Source organism: Ascaphus truei, chromosome 9 (assembly GCF_040206685.1).
Source record: "Ascaphus truei isolate aAscTru1 chromosome 9, aAscTru1.hap1, whole genome shotgun sequence".
Classification (NCBI taxonomy): Eukaryota; Metazoa; Chordata; class Amphibia; order Anura; family Ascaphidae; genus Ascaphus; species Ascaphus truei.
In genome coordinates, this window is record NC_134491.1 from 20,689,511 (window position 1) to 20,706,319 (window position 16,809).

General features: G+C 51.6%; 1 protein-coding gene and 1 long non-coding RNA gene across 2 annotated transcripts in view; one reads left to right on the forward strand and one right to left on the reverse strand.

Annotated features, from left to right (window-relative positions):
* Nucleotides 1-2,123, reverse strand: part of LOC142502528 (uncharacterized) — a 34,070-nt gene extending 31,947 nt beyond the window's left edge. Inside the window, exon 1 of the long non-coding RNA XR_012803783.1 lies at nt 1,985-2,123. This is a non-coding gene — a long non-coding RNA (uncharacterized LOC142502528). The remainder of the gene's footprint in view (nt 1-1,984) is intronic.
* MDFI (MyoD family inhibitor) lies at nt 1,525-16,348 on the forward strand. The gene is made up of 5 exons (XM_075613634.1): nt 1,525-1,992; nt 5,020-5,082; nt 6,998-7,105; nt 7,638-7,847; nt 12,670-16,348. The coding sequence occupies exons 2-5, from the start codon at nt 5,031-5,033 to the stop codon at nt 12,924-12,926; spliced, it is 627 nt and encodes a 208-aa protein (XP_075469749.1). The 5' UTR covers nt 1,525-1,992; nt 5,020-5,030; the 3' UTR covers nt 12,927-16,348.
* The last annotated feature ends 461 nt before the right edge of the window (nt 16,349-16,809 follow it).

The following is a 16,809-nucleotide window of genomic DNA, read 5'->3' on the forward strand; positions in this document are numbered from 1 at the left end:
CAGTGTGTGTGTGCACGTGCATATAGATACATACAGAGCAGTGTGTGCACATATAAATACAGTACCTGCAGAGTGATGTGTGTGTGTACGTGCGTTCTTCCCACACACTGGTTTACAAGGCAAGGAGATTTGGGGGCTAAATAAACACTCAGTATATGCAAAACCCAACCCGAAGTCACACATCAACCAGCAGACAGCAGCACAGTAATGGGTGCAGGACACTACAGGACAGAGAGAGCGGGGTGCAGGATACTACAGGACAGAGAGAGCGGGGTGCAGGATACTACAGGACAGAGAGAGCGGGGTGCGGGACACTACAGGGCAGTGAGAGAGCGGGGGTACAGGGCAGTGAGAGCGGGGGTACAGGGCAGTGTGAGAGCGGGGGTACAGGGTAGTGAGGGAGCGGGGTACAGGGCAGTGAGGGAGCGGGGGTACAGGGCAGTGTGAGAGCGGGGGTACAGGGCAGTGAGGGAGCGGGGGTACAGGGCAGTGTGAGAGCGGGGGTACAGGGCAGTGAGAGAGCGGGGGTGCCGGACACTACTGGACAGAGAGCGGGGGTGCCAGACACTACAGGGCAGGGAGAGAGCGGGGTACAGGACAGTGTGAGAGCGGGGATACAGGGCAGTGAGAGAGCGGGGGTACAGGGCAGTGAGAGAGCGGGGGTACAGGGCAGTGTGAGAGCGGGGGTACAGGGCAGTGAGAGAGCGGGGGTACAGGGCAGTGAGAGAGCGGAGGGCACAGGGCAGTGAGGGAGCGGGGATACAGGGCAGTGAGAGAGCGGGGGTACACGGCAGTGAGAGAGCGGGGGTACAGGGCAGTGAGAGAGCGGGGGTACAGGGCAGTGTGAGTGCGGGGGTACAGGGCAGTGAGAGAGCGGGGGTACAGGGCAGTGAGAGAGCGGGGGTACACGGCAGTGAGAGAGCGGGGGTACAGGGCAGTGAGAGAGCGGGGGTACAGGGCAGTGTGAGTGCGGGGGTACAGGGCAGTGAGAGAGCGGGGGTACAGGGCAGTGAGAGAGCGGGGGTACACGGCAGTGAGAGAACTGAGTGAAGAATTATTATAACTTCAATATAAACATGATTGTGTTGATGTAGAGAGTAACACAATGTTACTGTTGATTCCGCCTGTGCAGTAAAATAAAAGATTTTAGTTTATCTTCGTGTTTGGAGATTAAAATAGCGCCCCAAGTTATAGGCACAAACATGTATTTAAGGCACAAACATGTATTTATGGCACGTGTGTTTCTCAGAACCTGCTCATTAAAGGTAAAACAAACTCCCACATACTCCCCAGAGAGGAAACTCAGAGACAGACACCAGAGGGACGTCCTGAGCAAGGGAGAGAGCGAGAGAAAGAGAGGGAGCGAGAGAAAGAGAGAGGGAGCGAGAGAGGGAGACAGAGGGAAAGAGAGAGGGAGCGAGTGAAAGAGGGAGCAAGAGAGAGGGAGCGAGATTGAAAGAGAGAGGGAGAGAGGCAAAGCAAAGAAAGATACAGGGGGGGGGGGGGTGAGGGGGAACAGAAAGAGATGGAGAGAGATAGAAAGCTGGACAGAGAAAAAGACGGAAGCAGGGAAATGTGAGGGTAATAGGTAGAGAAGTAGAGTGGATATTGAGAGTGGGAGAAGAGAGGGGAAAAGGACTGTAATATAAGGAGGGAAGCGAGGAGAAGAGAGATGGAAGGATGGAGAGAGGAGAAAAGAGGGGGTATATGAGTAGAAATAGACCGTCTGCAAGAAATTAATTAATTATAATCAAACGCTGCTTGGCAAAGGGAGAGAGGGAGGGAAAGGGAGAGAGGGAGAAGGAGGCAGAGAGAGGGGGAGAGGGACGCATAAGAAGGTAGGGTGGGAGATAAATAAATATATATACACCGTTTTAAACAATGGTGGATAGAAGGACAATAGTGACATGGGAACCAGTGTGCCCGAGAGAAGCAGATTCTGCGCAGGAGGAATGAAGCGTGCTGCGGGAGCGGGGTCACTGACCTGAGGAGGTAAGTGGGGGTATCGCTCGGTAATTAATGCTTCGTGTCAGACATGTCATATTCTACCATCAAAAATTACAACTTCTGCACCAAATATCGGACACATTGCAAACTAAGCAAAAGAAGCTACGTGGCGGGGATCCATCTGAAACACACGACCACAAGAGGGAAACACCTATAGTACATCGATTATCATATATATCTCCTCCTATTACCCCATATAACCGCTCCATATAACTCCTCCTATCGCCCCATATAACTGCTCCCTATAACTCCTCCTATTACCCCATATAACCTCTCCCTATAACTCCTATTGCCCCACATAACCGCTCCCTATAACTCCTCCTATTGCCCCATATAACCTCTCTCTATATCTCCTCCTATTACCCCATATAACTGCTCCCTAGAACTCCTATTACCCCATATAATCGCTCCCTAGAACTCCTCCTATTACCCCATATAATCGCTCCCTAGAACTCCTCCTATTACCCCATATAATCGCTCCCTATAACTCCTCCTATTACCCAATATAATCGCTCCCTATAACTCCTCCTATTACCCAATATAATCGCTCCCTATAACTCCTCCTATTACCCCATATAATCGCTCCCTATAACTCCTCCTATTACCCCATATAACCGCTCCCTGTAACTCCTCCTATTACCCCATATAACCGCTCCCTATAACTCCTCCTATTACCCCATATAATCGCTCCCTATAACTCCTATTACCCCATATAACCTCTCCCTATAACGCCTCCTATTGCCCCATATAACCTCTCTATATCCCCTCCTATTACCCCATATAACCACTCCCTATAACCTCCTATTACCCCATATAATCGCTCCCTATAACTCCTCCTATCGTCCCATATAACCTCTCCCTATAACTCCTCCTGTTGCTACATATAACCTCTCCATATAACTCCTACTATTACCCCATATAACTGCTCCCTATAACTCCTCCTATTACCCCATATAATCGCTCCCTATAACTCCTATTACCCCATATAACCTCTCCCTATAACTCCTCCTATTGCCCCATATAACCTCTCTCTATATCCCCTCCTATTACCCCATATAACCGCTCCCTATAACCTCCTATTACCCCATATAATCGCTCCCTATAACTCCTCCTATCGTCCCATATAACCTCTCCCTATAACTCCTCCTCCTATTGCCCCATATAACCGCTCCCTATAACTCCTCCTCCTATTACCCCATATAACTTCTCCCTATAACTCCTCCTATTACCCCATATAACCTCTCCCTATAACTCCTGCTATTACCCCATATAACTGCTCCCTATAATTCCCCTTATTGCCCTATATAACCTCTCCCTATAACTCCTCCTATTGCCCCATATAACCGCTCCCTATAAACTCCTGCTATTGCCCCATATAACTGCTCCCTATAATTCCTCCTATTGCCCCATATAACCTCTCCCTATAACTACTATTGCCCCATATAACCTCTCCCTATTAACTACTATTGCCCCATATAACCGCTCCCTATAACTCCTCCTATTGCCCCATATAACTGCTCCCTATAACTCTTGCTATTGCCCCATATAACTGCTCCCTATAATTCCTCCTATTGCCCCATATAACCTCTCCCTATAACTACTATTGCCCCATATAACCTCTCCCTATAACTACTATTGCCCCATATAACCGCTCCCTATAATTCCTCCTATTGCCCCATATAACCTCTCCCTATAACTACTATTGCCCCATATAACCGCTCCCTATAACTCCTCGTATTGCCCCATATAACCTCTCTCTATATCCCCTCCTATTACCCCATATAACCGCTCCCTATAACCTCCTATTACCCCATATAATCGCTCCCTATAACTCCTCCTATCGTCCCATATAACCTCTCCCTATAACTCCTCCTGTTGCCCCATATACCCTCTCCCTAGAACTCCTACTATTACCCCATATAACCGCTCCCTTTAACTCCTCCTATTACCCCATATAACCTATCCCTATAACTCCTCCTATTACCCCATATAACCTATCCCTATAACTCCTCCTATTACCCCATATAACCACTCCCTATAACTCCTCCTATTACCCCATATAACCTCTCCCTAGAACTCCTCCTATTACCCCATATAACCTCTCCCTATAACTCCTATTACCCCAATATAACCCCTTCCTGTAACTCCTATTGCCCCATATAACCTCTCCCTATAACTCCTCCTATTACCCCATATAACCTCTCCCTATAACTCCTCCTATTACCCCATATAACCTATCCCTATAACTCCTCCTATTACCCCATAGAACCCCTCCTTGTAACTCCTATTGCCCCATATAACCTCTCCCTATAACTCCTCCTCCTATTGCCCCATATAACCGCTCCCTATAACTCCTCCTCCTATTACCCCATATAACCTCTCCCTATAACTCCTCCTATTACCCCATATAACCTCTCCCTATAACTCCTGCTATTACCCCATATAACTGCTCCCTATAATTCCCCTTATTGCCCTATATAACCTCTCCCTATAACTCCTCCTATTGCCCCATATAACCGCTCCCTATAAACTCCTGCTATTGCCCCATATAACTGCTCCCTATAATTCCTCCTATTGCCACATATAACCTCTCCCTATAACTACTATTGCCCCATATAACCGCTCCCTATAACTCCTCCTATTGCCCCATATAACTCTTGCTATTGCCCCATATAACTGCTCCCTATAATTCCTCCTATTGCCCCATATAACCTCTCCCTATAACTACTATTGCCCCATATAACCGCTCCCTATAACTCCTCCTATTGCCCCATATAACCGCTCCCTATAACTCCTCCTATTGCCCCATATACTGCTCCCTATAACTCCTCCTATTGCCCCATATAACTGCTCCCTATAACTCCTCCTATTGCGCCACATAACCTCTCCCTATAACTTCTCCTTTCAGACTAGACATGTTATGGGTATGATATGCAGTCTCCCTTCTCCCTCACTATATGCATCCCTGTATCTATATATAGTATACACACCCTCCTCTCTTGTTCCCTTCAGGTGTTTGTCCAATGTCTCAAGATCTCCCCCCCCCTGACCCCTATGCTCCCGGCTTGGACTCAGGTATGGAGACATGTCACTCTACTACCATGGTGTTTACAGGCAGCCCTGCTATATAACTGCTCTGTTATCGTCCCGTCGTACACAGCGCTTCTGGCGCCCAATGTTCACGTTTTCCCAGGGGGCAACAAGAAGAAAACAGAAGATCAAGAATTCAATATTTATTCTTCAATACCAATTATTGAGAGAGAGAAGCGTCTCACTTACAGATAAGTAAATACATGTGTGCTCAGTCAGGAGTTGCAGCCCTGCTCCTCTACTACCAGACTGTCCAGCCCGGACGGTTCGTCTCAGTGTCTCGCCACATGTCCCCTACACGTTTCGCCTAGGGTAATGCGAGGACGTGTAGGAGCTGCAACTCGTCTTGTGTACAGCATAGATTGTAATGGTGGGGCAGCCATTTTTACCATGGTACACAAGACGAGGAGTTGCAGCCCCCCACACGTTACCCTTCTGATGAAGCGTTAGGCGAAATGCGTAAGTGACGTGAGGCGAGACACTGAGACGGACCGGCTGTGATGGACAGTGCGGTAGTGGAGGAGAGGGCTGAGCACATCTGTATTTCCTTATCTGTAAGGGAAAGATGAATTTGTTTGATTGTTACACTTGAGGGACGGGCGTGTTCTTGGCTGGCGGCTGTAGGAGCTACAGCCAAGCGGATTGGCAGCAGAGAAGAATAATCGGGAACCAGAAAGAAGACACTTTACTTCCCCATCCCTAACGGGGTCTGCATTTCTATACATTTATTTTTTTCATTTCATTCTTTATATGTATTTTGATGTGCAAGGGTTTACCAATTGGGTTATAATAGCGCGGGTTGGAAGGCACATTTAGTTATTCTGCTAGTGCCCCCACATATGCAGCTCTTCCGTATACTGCCATGCCATATACTGCCCCCGTGTGTGCCATGTATATCAGTGCATGTGGGGAGGAGCGAGTGTCGGACAATGCCAGCGCCTTGCAGCTGAGAAGCGCCGAGACTCTGCAGCCATCTTTAAATTGCCCAAGTATTATTAGAATATCAATACAATGACTCACCCTCAAATAACTCCCCAAAGTACTCAGCTTCAAGTCTGTGTACTGCATCCTGAGCACTTTGCACCGCGTCCATCCTGTAAATAGGAATATAACAGTGTGAGTGATCTGTGTATATATACATACATATATATATGAAATGGAAATATTATTACTGTGTGCTCATTTGCATGCCTTAGACAGGTCTGCAACCCTGCCTTTCACCATTATCACCCAGCACACAGTGCTTCCACTGCAGCAAGGGATTCTGGGAAATGACATGCAAATGAGCTTTTGAAGCAAAAGGTGGCACTGTGTGCTCATTTGCATGTCATTTCCCAGAATCCCTTGCTGCAGTGGAAGCACTGTGTGCTAAATGATAATGGTGAAAGGCAGGTTGCAGACTTGTCTTAGGCTAAGTCCCGGCTAGCGCTGATCGGGCTGAGCGGGCGGCGCTTGCGGAGGAGACTTATATATATATATGCAAGTCCCCGCTCACGCGGTGCGCGCGACGCTCGTGCGCACACGCTCAGCCGTGATTGGCACGTAGGTAAACAAAAAATCTATACTTACTGGCGCGCTGAACTCCCCGCAATGCCCCCACATCCCCCACGCGCGCACACAAGCCGGACACCCGGCGCTCATGCTTGGAGCGCTCTCCAAGCATGAGCGCGCTCAGCGCCAGCGGGGAATTCACCAAAGACATGTGAATATTTCCATTTGCTATATGCTTTACTGTGGAGGGTTTTTGTCACTTTTTTTACCCACCATAACTTAAGTACGTACACACGCACGCACGTTTTGTGTAAAGCACGGTATATATATATATTTATGTGAGTGTGTATATATATATATATATATATATATATATATATCATGGTACATGCGACCCACCTTCCCCCAGAACCCGTCGGATCCACGCAGGGGCAAGGGGCGAAGCCACCAAACCACAAACTGCCAATCAATGGGACCCTCCCAGAGACAGTGGTCACTGAGCCGCCCCAAATCACATGTAAGTGCGCACCACCCTGCCAGTCCCTCCCGACACTGTCATGTTAGCCCCTGACTCTGAAGAGCATCACTCCCTTAGCCCCTCCCCCGCAGAGCATCACTGTTGGCCTCTCCCCCGCAGAGCATCACTGTTGGCCCCTCCCCCGCAGAGCATCACTGTTGGCCTCTCCCCCGCAGAGCATCACTGTTGGCCTCTTCCCCGCACAGCATCAGTTGGCCCCTCCCCAACACAGCATCACTGTTGGCCCCTCCCCCGCACAGCATCACTGATGGCATCCCCCCCCCCCCGCACAGCATCACTGATGGCCTCCCCCCCCACACTGCATCACTGTTGCCCCCCCCCCCCCGCACAGCATCACTGTTAGCCCCTCCCCCGCACAGCATCACTGTTAGCCCCTCCCCCGCACAGCATCACTGTTAGCCCCTCCCCCGCACAGCATCACTGTTGGCCCCTCCCCTGCAGATCGTTGTTCTATTAACCCCTTCCCAGCAAAGCTTTGTCCCATCAGCCTCCCCCCTGCCTCTCCTTGCAGGTTTTCCCGCCCTGACACCCGCTGTGACCAAGGCTCCGCATGCACAGAACAGGATCCCCCACTCCCCTCATACAGGGGACACCTGCGGACATCCCCTCAAAAGCAAGAGCCCCAAAAAAACGCCTGCCCAACCAAGCCTAAAGAAGCAGGGCAGCAGAGCGAGTGACTGGAGCACGGAGACACCCGACCTGCCCCCCGGGGCCCGAGAAGGTATGTATGGCTTCCTATAACTCCTCCTATTACCCCATATAACCCCTCCTTGTAACTCCCCCTATTACCCCACATAACCACCCCCTATAACTTCTATTACCTCATATAACCCCTCCCTATATCTCCTATTACCCCATATAGCCCCTCCCTATAACTTCTATTACCCCATATAACCCCTCCCTATATCTCCTATTACCCCATCTAACCCCTCCCTATAACTTCTATTACCCCATATAACCCCTCCCTATAACTTCTATTGCCCCATATAACCCCTCCCTATAACTTCTATTGCCCCATATAACCCCTCCCTATAACTTCTATTGCCCCATATAACCCCTCCCTATATCTCCTATTATTACCCCATATATCCCCTCCCTATAACTCCTGTATTCTCTCCGTATAACCCCTCCCTCTAACTCCTATTATCCCATATAACTGCTCCATATATCTCCCCCTATTACCCCTCCCTATACCTCCCACTATTACCCCATATACGGTATACCCACTCTCTATAACTCCCCCTATTACCCCATATACCCCCCTATTACGTCACCTCTCTCCCTCCCGCCCTTTCTTGGCTGCCTGCACGTGCCCCTCAGTCTGTCATCTCTCTGTCTCTCTTGATTGGTTGCTGCTGCGGAGAGAGAAAGCCCCGCCCCCTAGCAGCACACGAGTTGTTAATGTAATGAGGGGAGGAGCTTCTTTAAACCCCGCCCCAAACAGCTGTTTATTTCAGGGGATGTTCCCCAGATCTGTGTGTGTGCTGCACCCCTCCCCGCCCGCCACTTCCGGTCTCAGCTCACACCTCCTGCCCGGCCACTTCCGGTCTCAGCTCACCCTTTCCCTTCTCTCCCCCCATCTCAGATTGCTGTGTGCAGCGCCCCCTGCTAGATTGCTGTGTGTAGTGCCCCCTGCCTCTCCCTCAGATTGCTGTGTGTAGTGCCCCCTGCCTCTCCCTCAGATTGCTGTGTGCAGTGCGCCCTGCCTCTCCCTCAGATTGCTGTGTGCAGCGCCCCCTGCTAGATTGCTGTGTGCAGTGCCCCCTGCCTCTCCCTCAGATTGCTGTGTGCAGTGCCCCGTGCCTCTCCCTCAGATTGCTGTGTGCAGCGCCCCCTGCCTCTCCCTCAGATTGCTGTGTGCAGTGCCCCCTGCCTCTCCCTCAGATTGCTGTGTGCATTGCACCCTGCCTCTCCCTCAGATTGCTGTGTGCATTGCACCCTGCCTCTCCCCCTCCCTCAGATTGCTGTGTGCAGTGCGCCCTGCCTCTCCCTCAGATTGCTGTGTGCAGCGCCCCCTGCCTCTCCCTCAGATTGCTGTGTGCAGTGCACCCTGCCTCTCCCTCAGATTGCTGTGTGCAGTGCACCCTGCCTCTCCCTCAGATTGCTGTGTGCAGTGCACCCTGCCTCTCCCCCTCCCTCAGATTGCTGTGTGCAGTGCGCCCTGCCTCTCCCTCAGATTGCTGTGTGCAGTGCACTATGCCTCTCCCTCAGATTGCTGTGTGCAGTGCCCCCTGCCTCTCCCTCAGATTGCTGTGTGCAGTGCACCCTGCCTCTCCCTCTCCCTCAGATTGCTGTGTGCAGTGCCCCCTGCCTCTCCCTCAGATTGCTGTGTGCAGTGCACTATGCCTCTCCCTCAGATTGCTGTGTGCAGTGCCCCCTGCCTCTCCCTCAGATTGCTGTGTGCAGTGCACCCTGCCTCTCTCTCAGATTGCTGTGTGCAGTGCACCCTGCCTCTCCCCCTCCCTCAGATTGCTGTGTGCAGTGCGCCCTGCCTCTCCCTCAGATTGCTGTGTGCAGTGCACCCTGCCTCTCCCTCAGATTGCTGTGTGCATTGCACCCTGCCTCTCCCCCTCCCTCAGATTGCTGTGTGCAGTGTGCCCTGCCTCTCCCCCTCCCTCAGATTGCTGTGTGCAGTGCACCCTGCCTCTCCCTCAGATTGCTGTGTGCAGTGCACCCTGCCTCTCCCCCTCCCTCAGATTGCTGTGTGCAGTGCGCCCTGCCTCTCCCCCTCCCTCAGATTGCTGTGTGCATTGCACCCTGCCTCTCCCCCTCCCTCAGATTGCTGTGTGCAGTGCGCCCTGCCTCTCCCTCTCCCTCAGATTGCTGTGTGCAGTGCCCCCTGCCTCTCCCTCAGATTGCTGTGTGCAGCGCCCCCTGCCTCTCCCTCAGATTGCTGTGTGCAGCGCCCCCTGCCTCTCCCTCAGATTGCTGTGTGCAGTGCACCCTGCCTCTCCCTCAGATTGCTGTGTGCAGTGCCCCCTGCCTCTCCCTCAGATTGCTGTGTGCAGTGCACCCTGCCTCTCCCTCAGATTGCTGTGTGCAGTGCACCCTGCCTCTCCCCCTCCCTCAGATTGCTGTGTGCAGTGCACCCTGCCTCTTCCCCTCCCTCAGATTGCTGTGTGCAGTGCCCCCTGCCTCTCCCTCAGATTGCTGTGTGCAGTGCCCCCTGCCTCTCCCTCAGATTGCTGTGTGCAGCACCCCCTGCCTCTCCCTCAGATTGCTGTGTGCAGCGCCCCCTGCCTCTCCCTCAGATTGCTGTGTGCAGCGCACCCTGCCTCTCCCTCAGATTGCTGTGTGCATTGCACCCTGCCTCTCCCTCAGATTGCTGTGTGCAGCGCCCCCTGCCTCTCCCTCAGATTGCTGTGTGCAGTGCACCCTGCCTCTCCCTCAGATTGCTGTGTGCAGTGCCCCGTGCCTCTCCCTCAGATTGCTGTGTGCAGTGCGCCCTGCCTCTCCCTCAGATTGCTGTGTGCAGTGCGCCCTGCCTCTCCCTCAGATTGCTGTGTGCAGTGCACCCTGCCTCTCCCTCAGATTGCTGTGTGCAGTGCACCCTGCCTCTCCCTCAGATTGCTGTGTGCAGCGCCCCCTGCCTCTCCCTCAGATTGCTGTGTGCAGCGCCCCCTGCCTCTCCCTCAGATTGCTGTGTGCAGCGCCCCCTGCCTCTCCCTCAGATTGCTGTGTGCAGTGCACCCTGCCTCTCCCTCAGATTGCTGTGTGCAGTGCCCCCTCCCTCTCCCTCAGATTGCTGTGTGCAGTGCGCCCTGCCTCTCCCTCAGATTGCTGTGTGCAGTGCACCCTGCCTCTCCCTCAGATTGCTGTGTGCAGTGCACCCTGCCTCTCCCCCTCCCTCAGATTGCTGTGTGCAGTGCGCCCTGCCTCTCCCCCTCCCTCAGATTGCTGTGTGCAGTGCACCCTGCCTCTCCCTCAGATTGCTGTGTGCAGTGCACCCTGCCTCTCCCTCAGATTGCTGTGTGCAGTGCACCCTGCCTCTCCCTCAGATTGCTGTGTGCAGTGCACCCTGCCTCTCCCTCAGATTGCTGTGTGCAGTGCACCCTGCCTCTCCCCCTCCCTCAGATTGCTGTGTGCAGTGCACCCTGCCTCTTCCCCTCCCTCAGATTGCTGTGTGCAGTGCACTATGCCTCTCCCTCAGATTGCTGTGTGCAGTGCCCCCTGCCTCTCCCTCAGATTGCTGTGTGCAGTGCCCCCTGCCTCTCCCTCAGATTGCTGTGTGCAGTGCACCCTGCCTCTCCCTCAGATTGCTGTGTGCAGTGCCCCCTCCCTCTCCCTCAGATTGCTGTGTGCAGTGCGCCCTGCCTCTCCCTCAGATTGCTGTGTGCAGTGCCCCCTCCCTCTCCCTCAGATTGCTGTGTGCAGTGCCCCCTGCCTCTCCCTCAGATTGCTGTGTGCAGTGCACCCTGCCTCTCCCTCAGATTGCTGTGTGCAGTGCCCCCTCCCTCTCCCTCAGATTGCTGTGTGCAGTGCGCCCTGCCTCTCCCTCAGATTGCTGTGTGCAGTGCACCCTGCCTCTCCCTCAGATTGCTGTGTGCAGTGCACCCTGCCTCTCCCCCTCCCTCAGATTGCTGTGTGCAGTGCGCCCTGCCTCTCCCCCTCCCTCAGATTGCTGTGTGCAGTGCACCCTGCCTCTCCCTCAGATTGCTGTGTGCAGTGCACCCTGCCTCTCCCTCAGATTGCTGTGTGCAGTGCACCCTGCCTCTCCCTCAGATTGCTGTGTGCAGTGCACCCTGCCTCTCCCTCAGATTGCTGTGTGCAGTGCACCCTGCCTCTCCCCCTCCCTCAGATTGCTGTGTGCAGTGCACCCTGCCTCTTCCCCTCCCTCAGATTGCTGTGTGCAGGGCACTATGCCTCTCCCTCAGATTGCTGTGTGTAGCGCCCCTGCCTCTCCCTCAGATTGCTGTGTGCATTGCACCCTGCCTCTCCCTCAGATTGCTGTGTGCAGTGCCCCCTGCCTCTCCCTCAGATTGCTGTGTGCAGTGCCCCCTGCCTCTCCCTCAGATTGCTGTGTGCAGCGCCCCCTGCCTCTCCCTCAGATTGCTGTGTGCAGCGCCCCCTGCCTCTCCCTCAGATTGCTGTGTGCAGCGCCCCCTGCCTCTCCCTCAGATTGCTGTGTGCAGTGCACCCTGCCTCAGATTGCTGTGTGCAGTGCGCCCTGCCTCTCCCTCAGATTGCTGTGTGCAGTGCACCCTGCCTCTCCCTCAGATTGCTGTGTGCAGTGCACCCTGCCTCTCCCTCAGATTGCTGTGTGCAGTGCACCCTGCCTCTCCCCCTCCCTCAGATTGCTGTGTGCAGTGCACCCTGCCTCTTCCCCTCCCTCAGATTGCTGTGTGCAGGGCACTATGCCTCTCCCTCAGATTGCTGTGTGTAGCGCCCCTGCCTCTCCCTCAGATTGCTGTGTGCAGTGCGCCCTGCCTCTCCCTCAGATTGCTGTGTGCAGTGCACCCTGCCTCTCCCTCAGATTGCTGTGTGCAGTGCACCCTGCCTCTCCCTCAGATTGCTGTGTGTAGCGCACCCTGCCTCTCCCTCAGATTGCTGTGTGCAGTGCGCCTTGGCCCTGCTGTTCTGTCAGTTCCTGTCCTTGTGTAACCTGTTCCTGGATGTCCTGACCTGTGGCTCCTGCTCTGCGGACTCCGCTGGGCTCTGCTGCTCCTGCTGCACCGCGGGTGGGTGTCCGGACTGCGGTGACTCCTGCGACACCGACTGCGGCATAGTGGACGCCTGCTGCGAATCCGCCGACTGCCTGGAGATCTGCATGGAGTGCTGTGGGCTGTGCTTCTCCTCCTGAGGGGCAGATACAGAGCCTGGGGCAAATAGCAGCCTGGGAGATTGCCTGCATACTGTGCTTCTCCTCTTGAGGGGCAGATACAGAGGAAAAACCTCATCCCGGGGCAGATAAAGAGGGGCCTGCTGAGACACCCTAAATAAGACTCAATCTGAGCCCATATGCGCTTGTGTGGGTGACCCAGGGAAACAAGGCTGAGCCACCCCTAAAGGACCACAGGGATGAGGTCAAGTGACTCAAAGTAACTGCCCCTGTCACGTCAGACACACTGGCACTGTCACATGTCAGACACACTGGCACTGAAAGCAGTGGTACTGCGAACTCCTGTGTCAGATACCAGGAATGAGCTACATTCTGTGCAGTGATTCCGTTTGGGGAAGCAGAGAGCTGTGAGAATGACTGTGACTGGAAGTGGAAGATGTCTAAATAAAGTAGTTATACTGTGAAATCATCAGTCATCGCATCCCTGCGTGACCTCTGACCCCACAGACGTTCAGGTCCACCCGAGGGGATGTGAACAGACCTCTCGCTGGTTAAACGCAGACAACAGCTTTCATTTCCCTAATTACCAATTAGCGTTGGGCGCCCTGCTAATTATGTTATGCCAAGTAATTAAGAAGCTAATTAGTTCAGTGTAAGCTACGAATTAATTAGCAAGAGCTGTTAAAAAGGGAAGAAGCAGCGTAGCGGAAATGGGTCAGAGGTCAGGATACATGTAATATCCTAAACATGGGAGATGTGGGGTCAGAGGTCAGAATACATGCAATATCCTAAACACAGGAGATGTGGGGGTAATGTCCCTGTCTTTGAGGTGGGTGAACCCCCAGAGTTAGCTCCTGGTGAAATCACTCTCCCTGTGTCAAGAATTAAACTGTTAGCTCTGCGGGGCAGCAACTTTGTGGCTGAAGTTTTTTGTGTGTGGCTCTGCACATACTGTAAGGGTATACAGGAAATTATATGGTCAGGGCCGCAGAATTATTGCCAGGGCCCAGGACTAGTGTTTTGACCACTGGCCTTGAAAGTCGTCCATTTCACACCTTGCAAGCCCCCTCTCACCCCCACACACACAAAATACAATACCCCTGCTGCCCCCCCACACACAAAATGCAATACCCCCTCTGCCCCACACAAAATACAATCTTCCCTCCCCCACATACATACAGAATACAATAACCCCCCCCCCCCACACACAAACACATACACAAAATACAATACATCCCCCTCACACATACAAAATACAATACATCCCCCTCACCCCCCACACATACAAAATACAATAATCCCTACATACAAAATATAATAACACACACACACACACACACCTTAGCAAACTTGGCACCCTCTACAATTCAATATGCCGTTTTGTTCTCCAATGCAACTACAACACACATCACTGCGAAATGCTCAAAGAACTAGATTGGTCATCACTTGAGTCTAGGCGCAAAGTTCATCTTTCCTGTCTTGCCTTGAAATACTTTCTGGGCAAGCTACCCGTCTATCTGAACAAGCTCCTCACCCCTACCACATGCAGCACTTATCATCTGAGATCAGACTCCAAAAGACTGTTCATGGTCCCAAGGTTCAGCAAAGTATCCGGCCGCTCTTCCTCCTCTTACCGTGCACCCCAAAACTGGAACAACCTACCGGAGACTCACAAAACTGCCACCAGTCTAAGTTCTTTCAAAACTAAAGCTGTCTCACATTTTAATCTGGTCTGTAACTGTTACATACGCATATAACATATATTATCTGTGCATGCAATGTCTTGTATATAATGTATACCGTTCACTTCATGCAACTATGTATTTATAACCATGTATTGTCTGTCATCTTAACTGTATGCCCAGGACATAGTTGAAAACGGAAGGTAAGGCCGCGCTTATAGTGCGTGTGACGGGTGTCGCCACCCGCGAAAGTTATAATTTAACTTTCGGCGATGTCGCTGGCGACCAGGCCATTGATTGGTTCAGAGGCTGTCACATGTGGCGACAGCCTCTGAAAAATCTAATTTTATTGGCTTCAAGAATTTGCATCGCTGCCGTCGCGTCACGCTTACTATAAGCGCACGCGACGGCGGCCATGCTTTTGTATGTGTATATATATATATATATATATATATATATCCCAGAGGTTTTGTTTACCATGAAAATGCAAAGTCTAAATAATTATTTTAAAATACTTATACGTCCAATTTTATTTTTCTTTCTTTCTTAAAATATTGTCAACTAACTTATTAAACATGTCCCTGTCCTGTTTACCTTTGTCCTCCGAGGGACTGAAACTTGAACTGCAGTCAGAATTCCCTGCATCACAGACAGCACGAAGATGTAGATAGTAAAATGGTTAAATTAAAATGTAGACGCGTTTAGGACAGAGATATTAAAGATGCCTTCTTGGGCCCCTCGCTGAACTATTAATTCATTTTTCCTCCCCAAAAAAACACAGTCCCGTAAATCACCAAGGAATGAAACGCACAGGCTGATTAGCATATTCGAATTAATTCACTAACAAGTTATTGCATACCCCCACCCTTCCCAAGAACATGATGTGAATTCACTGACCTTTTAAAAATCTCCCGTGGTAAGATGGGTCTGTGTTTGCTGCGCTTTAATAAAATCTCCTAGGCACCAGAGGCGTAGATATGGTATAATTTCACCGCTATTCTCACGGGATACCAAGTAGCACAGGATACTGTAAAAGAGTTTAAGCCAGTGCTTTCTAACCTTTTTTTGGGGTTAAGGAACCCTATAATGATATTGTGACATTCTGCGGAACCCCAACCCTCTCTAATAGCGCGTCTGAGATCAGATGCATTGTGAGGAACCCCGACCCTCTCTAATAGCACGTCTGAGATCAGATGCATTGTAAGGAACCCCAACCCTCTCTAATAGCGCGGCTGAGATCAGATGCATTGTAAGGAACCCCAACCCCCTCTAATAGCGCGTCTGAGATCAGATGCATTGTAAGGAACCCCAACCCTCTCTAATAGCGCGGCTGAGATCAGATGCATTGTAAGGAACCCCAACCCTCTCTAATAGCGTGTCTGAGATTAGATGCATTGTAAATTCTTCTGTATTTGGTACAATTTTCAAATGGCCTGAGAATTGCAGGGACCCCGGGCAATACAAGGGTTCCTAAAAAACCATGTTGAAAAACACTGGTTTAAACGGACACATGTCGTTAACCGGAGAGCTTGTACCACATCACAGTTGTGTACGTAATTATGAAGATAAGCAGCGTAGATTTTCTCCTCTGACTCCCTCTTATGAACCATCCCCCAAATCATAAGGAGGCAAAACGTCCCTAAGTATCTTGGTGCAATGATGTACGATCAATGTGTCTCAGAGCCAATTAAACGGCATAAAAAGCCGGAATCAACAGAAATAGCCTAGAAATGTTTCTGTTTTGTGACCAAAAAAAGGCTTTGTTACTGTGCTTTGGGGGGATTTCATTTTCACAAATGTACACAATATCTATCTACAATATACACAGAATAAACTGTCTGGGGCACTCAGTCTAGAGTCCAAAGCCTCACGGGCTACTTACCTTTCTCCTGTATGTCTATCTATACCAGGGGTGGGCAGCTCCAGTTCTCAAGAGCCACCAACAGGTCAGATTTTCAGGAAATCCCTGCTTCAGCACAGGTGGCTCAATCAGTGACCACCAATTGAGCCATGTGCTGAAACTGGGATTGATTGAGCTACCTGTTCTGAAGCTGGCACAGATGGGGCCTCCTGTTCTAAAGCTGGGACTGATTGAGCCACCTGTGCTGAAGCTGGGATATCCTTAAAACCTGACCTGTTGGTAGCTCTTGAGGACTGGTGTTGGCTACTCCTGATCTATACACATGTATGTATGTCACTGGCAGGGTGGTGCCTGAATAATT

Coding starts and splice junctions, on each gene's coding strand:
- MDFI (XM_075613634.1), top strand. CDS start 5,031: ATGTCTCAAGATCTCCCCCCCCCTGACCCCTATGCTCCCGGCTTGGAC. Junction 7,106..7,637: donor TGAGCCGCCCCAAATCACAT/GTAAGTGCGCAC, acceptor CTCTCCTTGCAG/GTTTTCCCGCCCTGACACCC. Junction 7,848..12,669: donor GCCCCCCGGGGCCCGAGAAG/GTATGTATGGCT, acceptor CCTCTCCCTCAG/ATTGCTGTGTGCAGTGCGCC.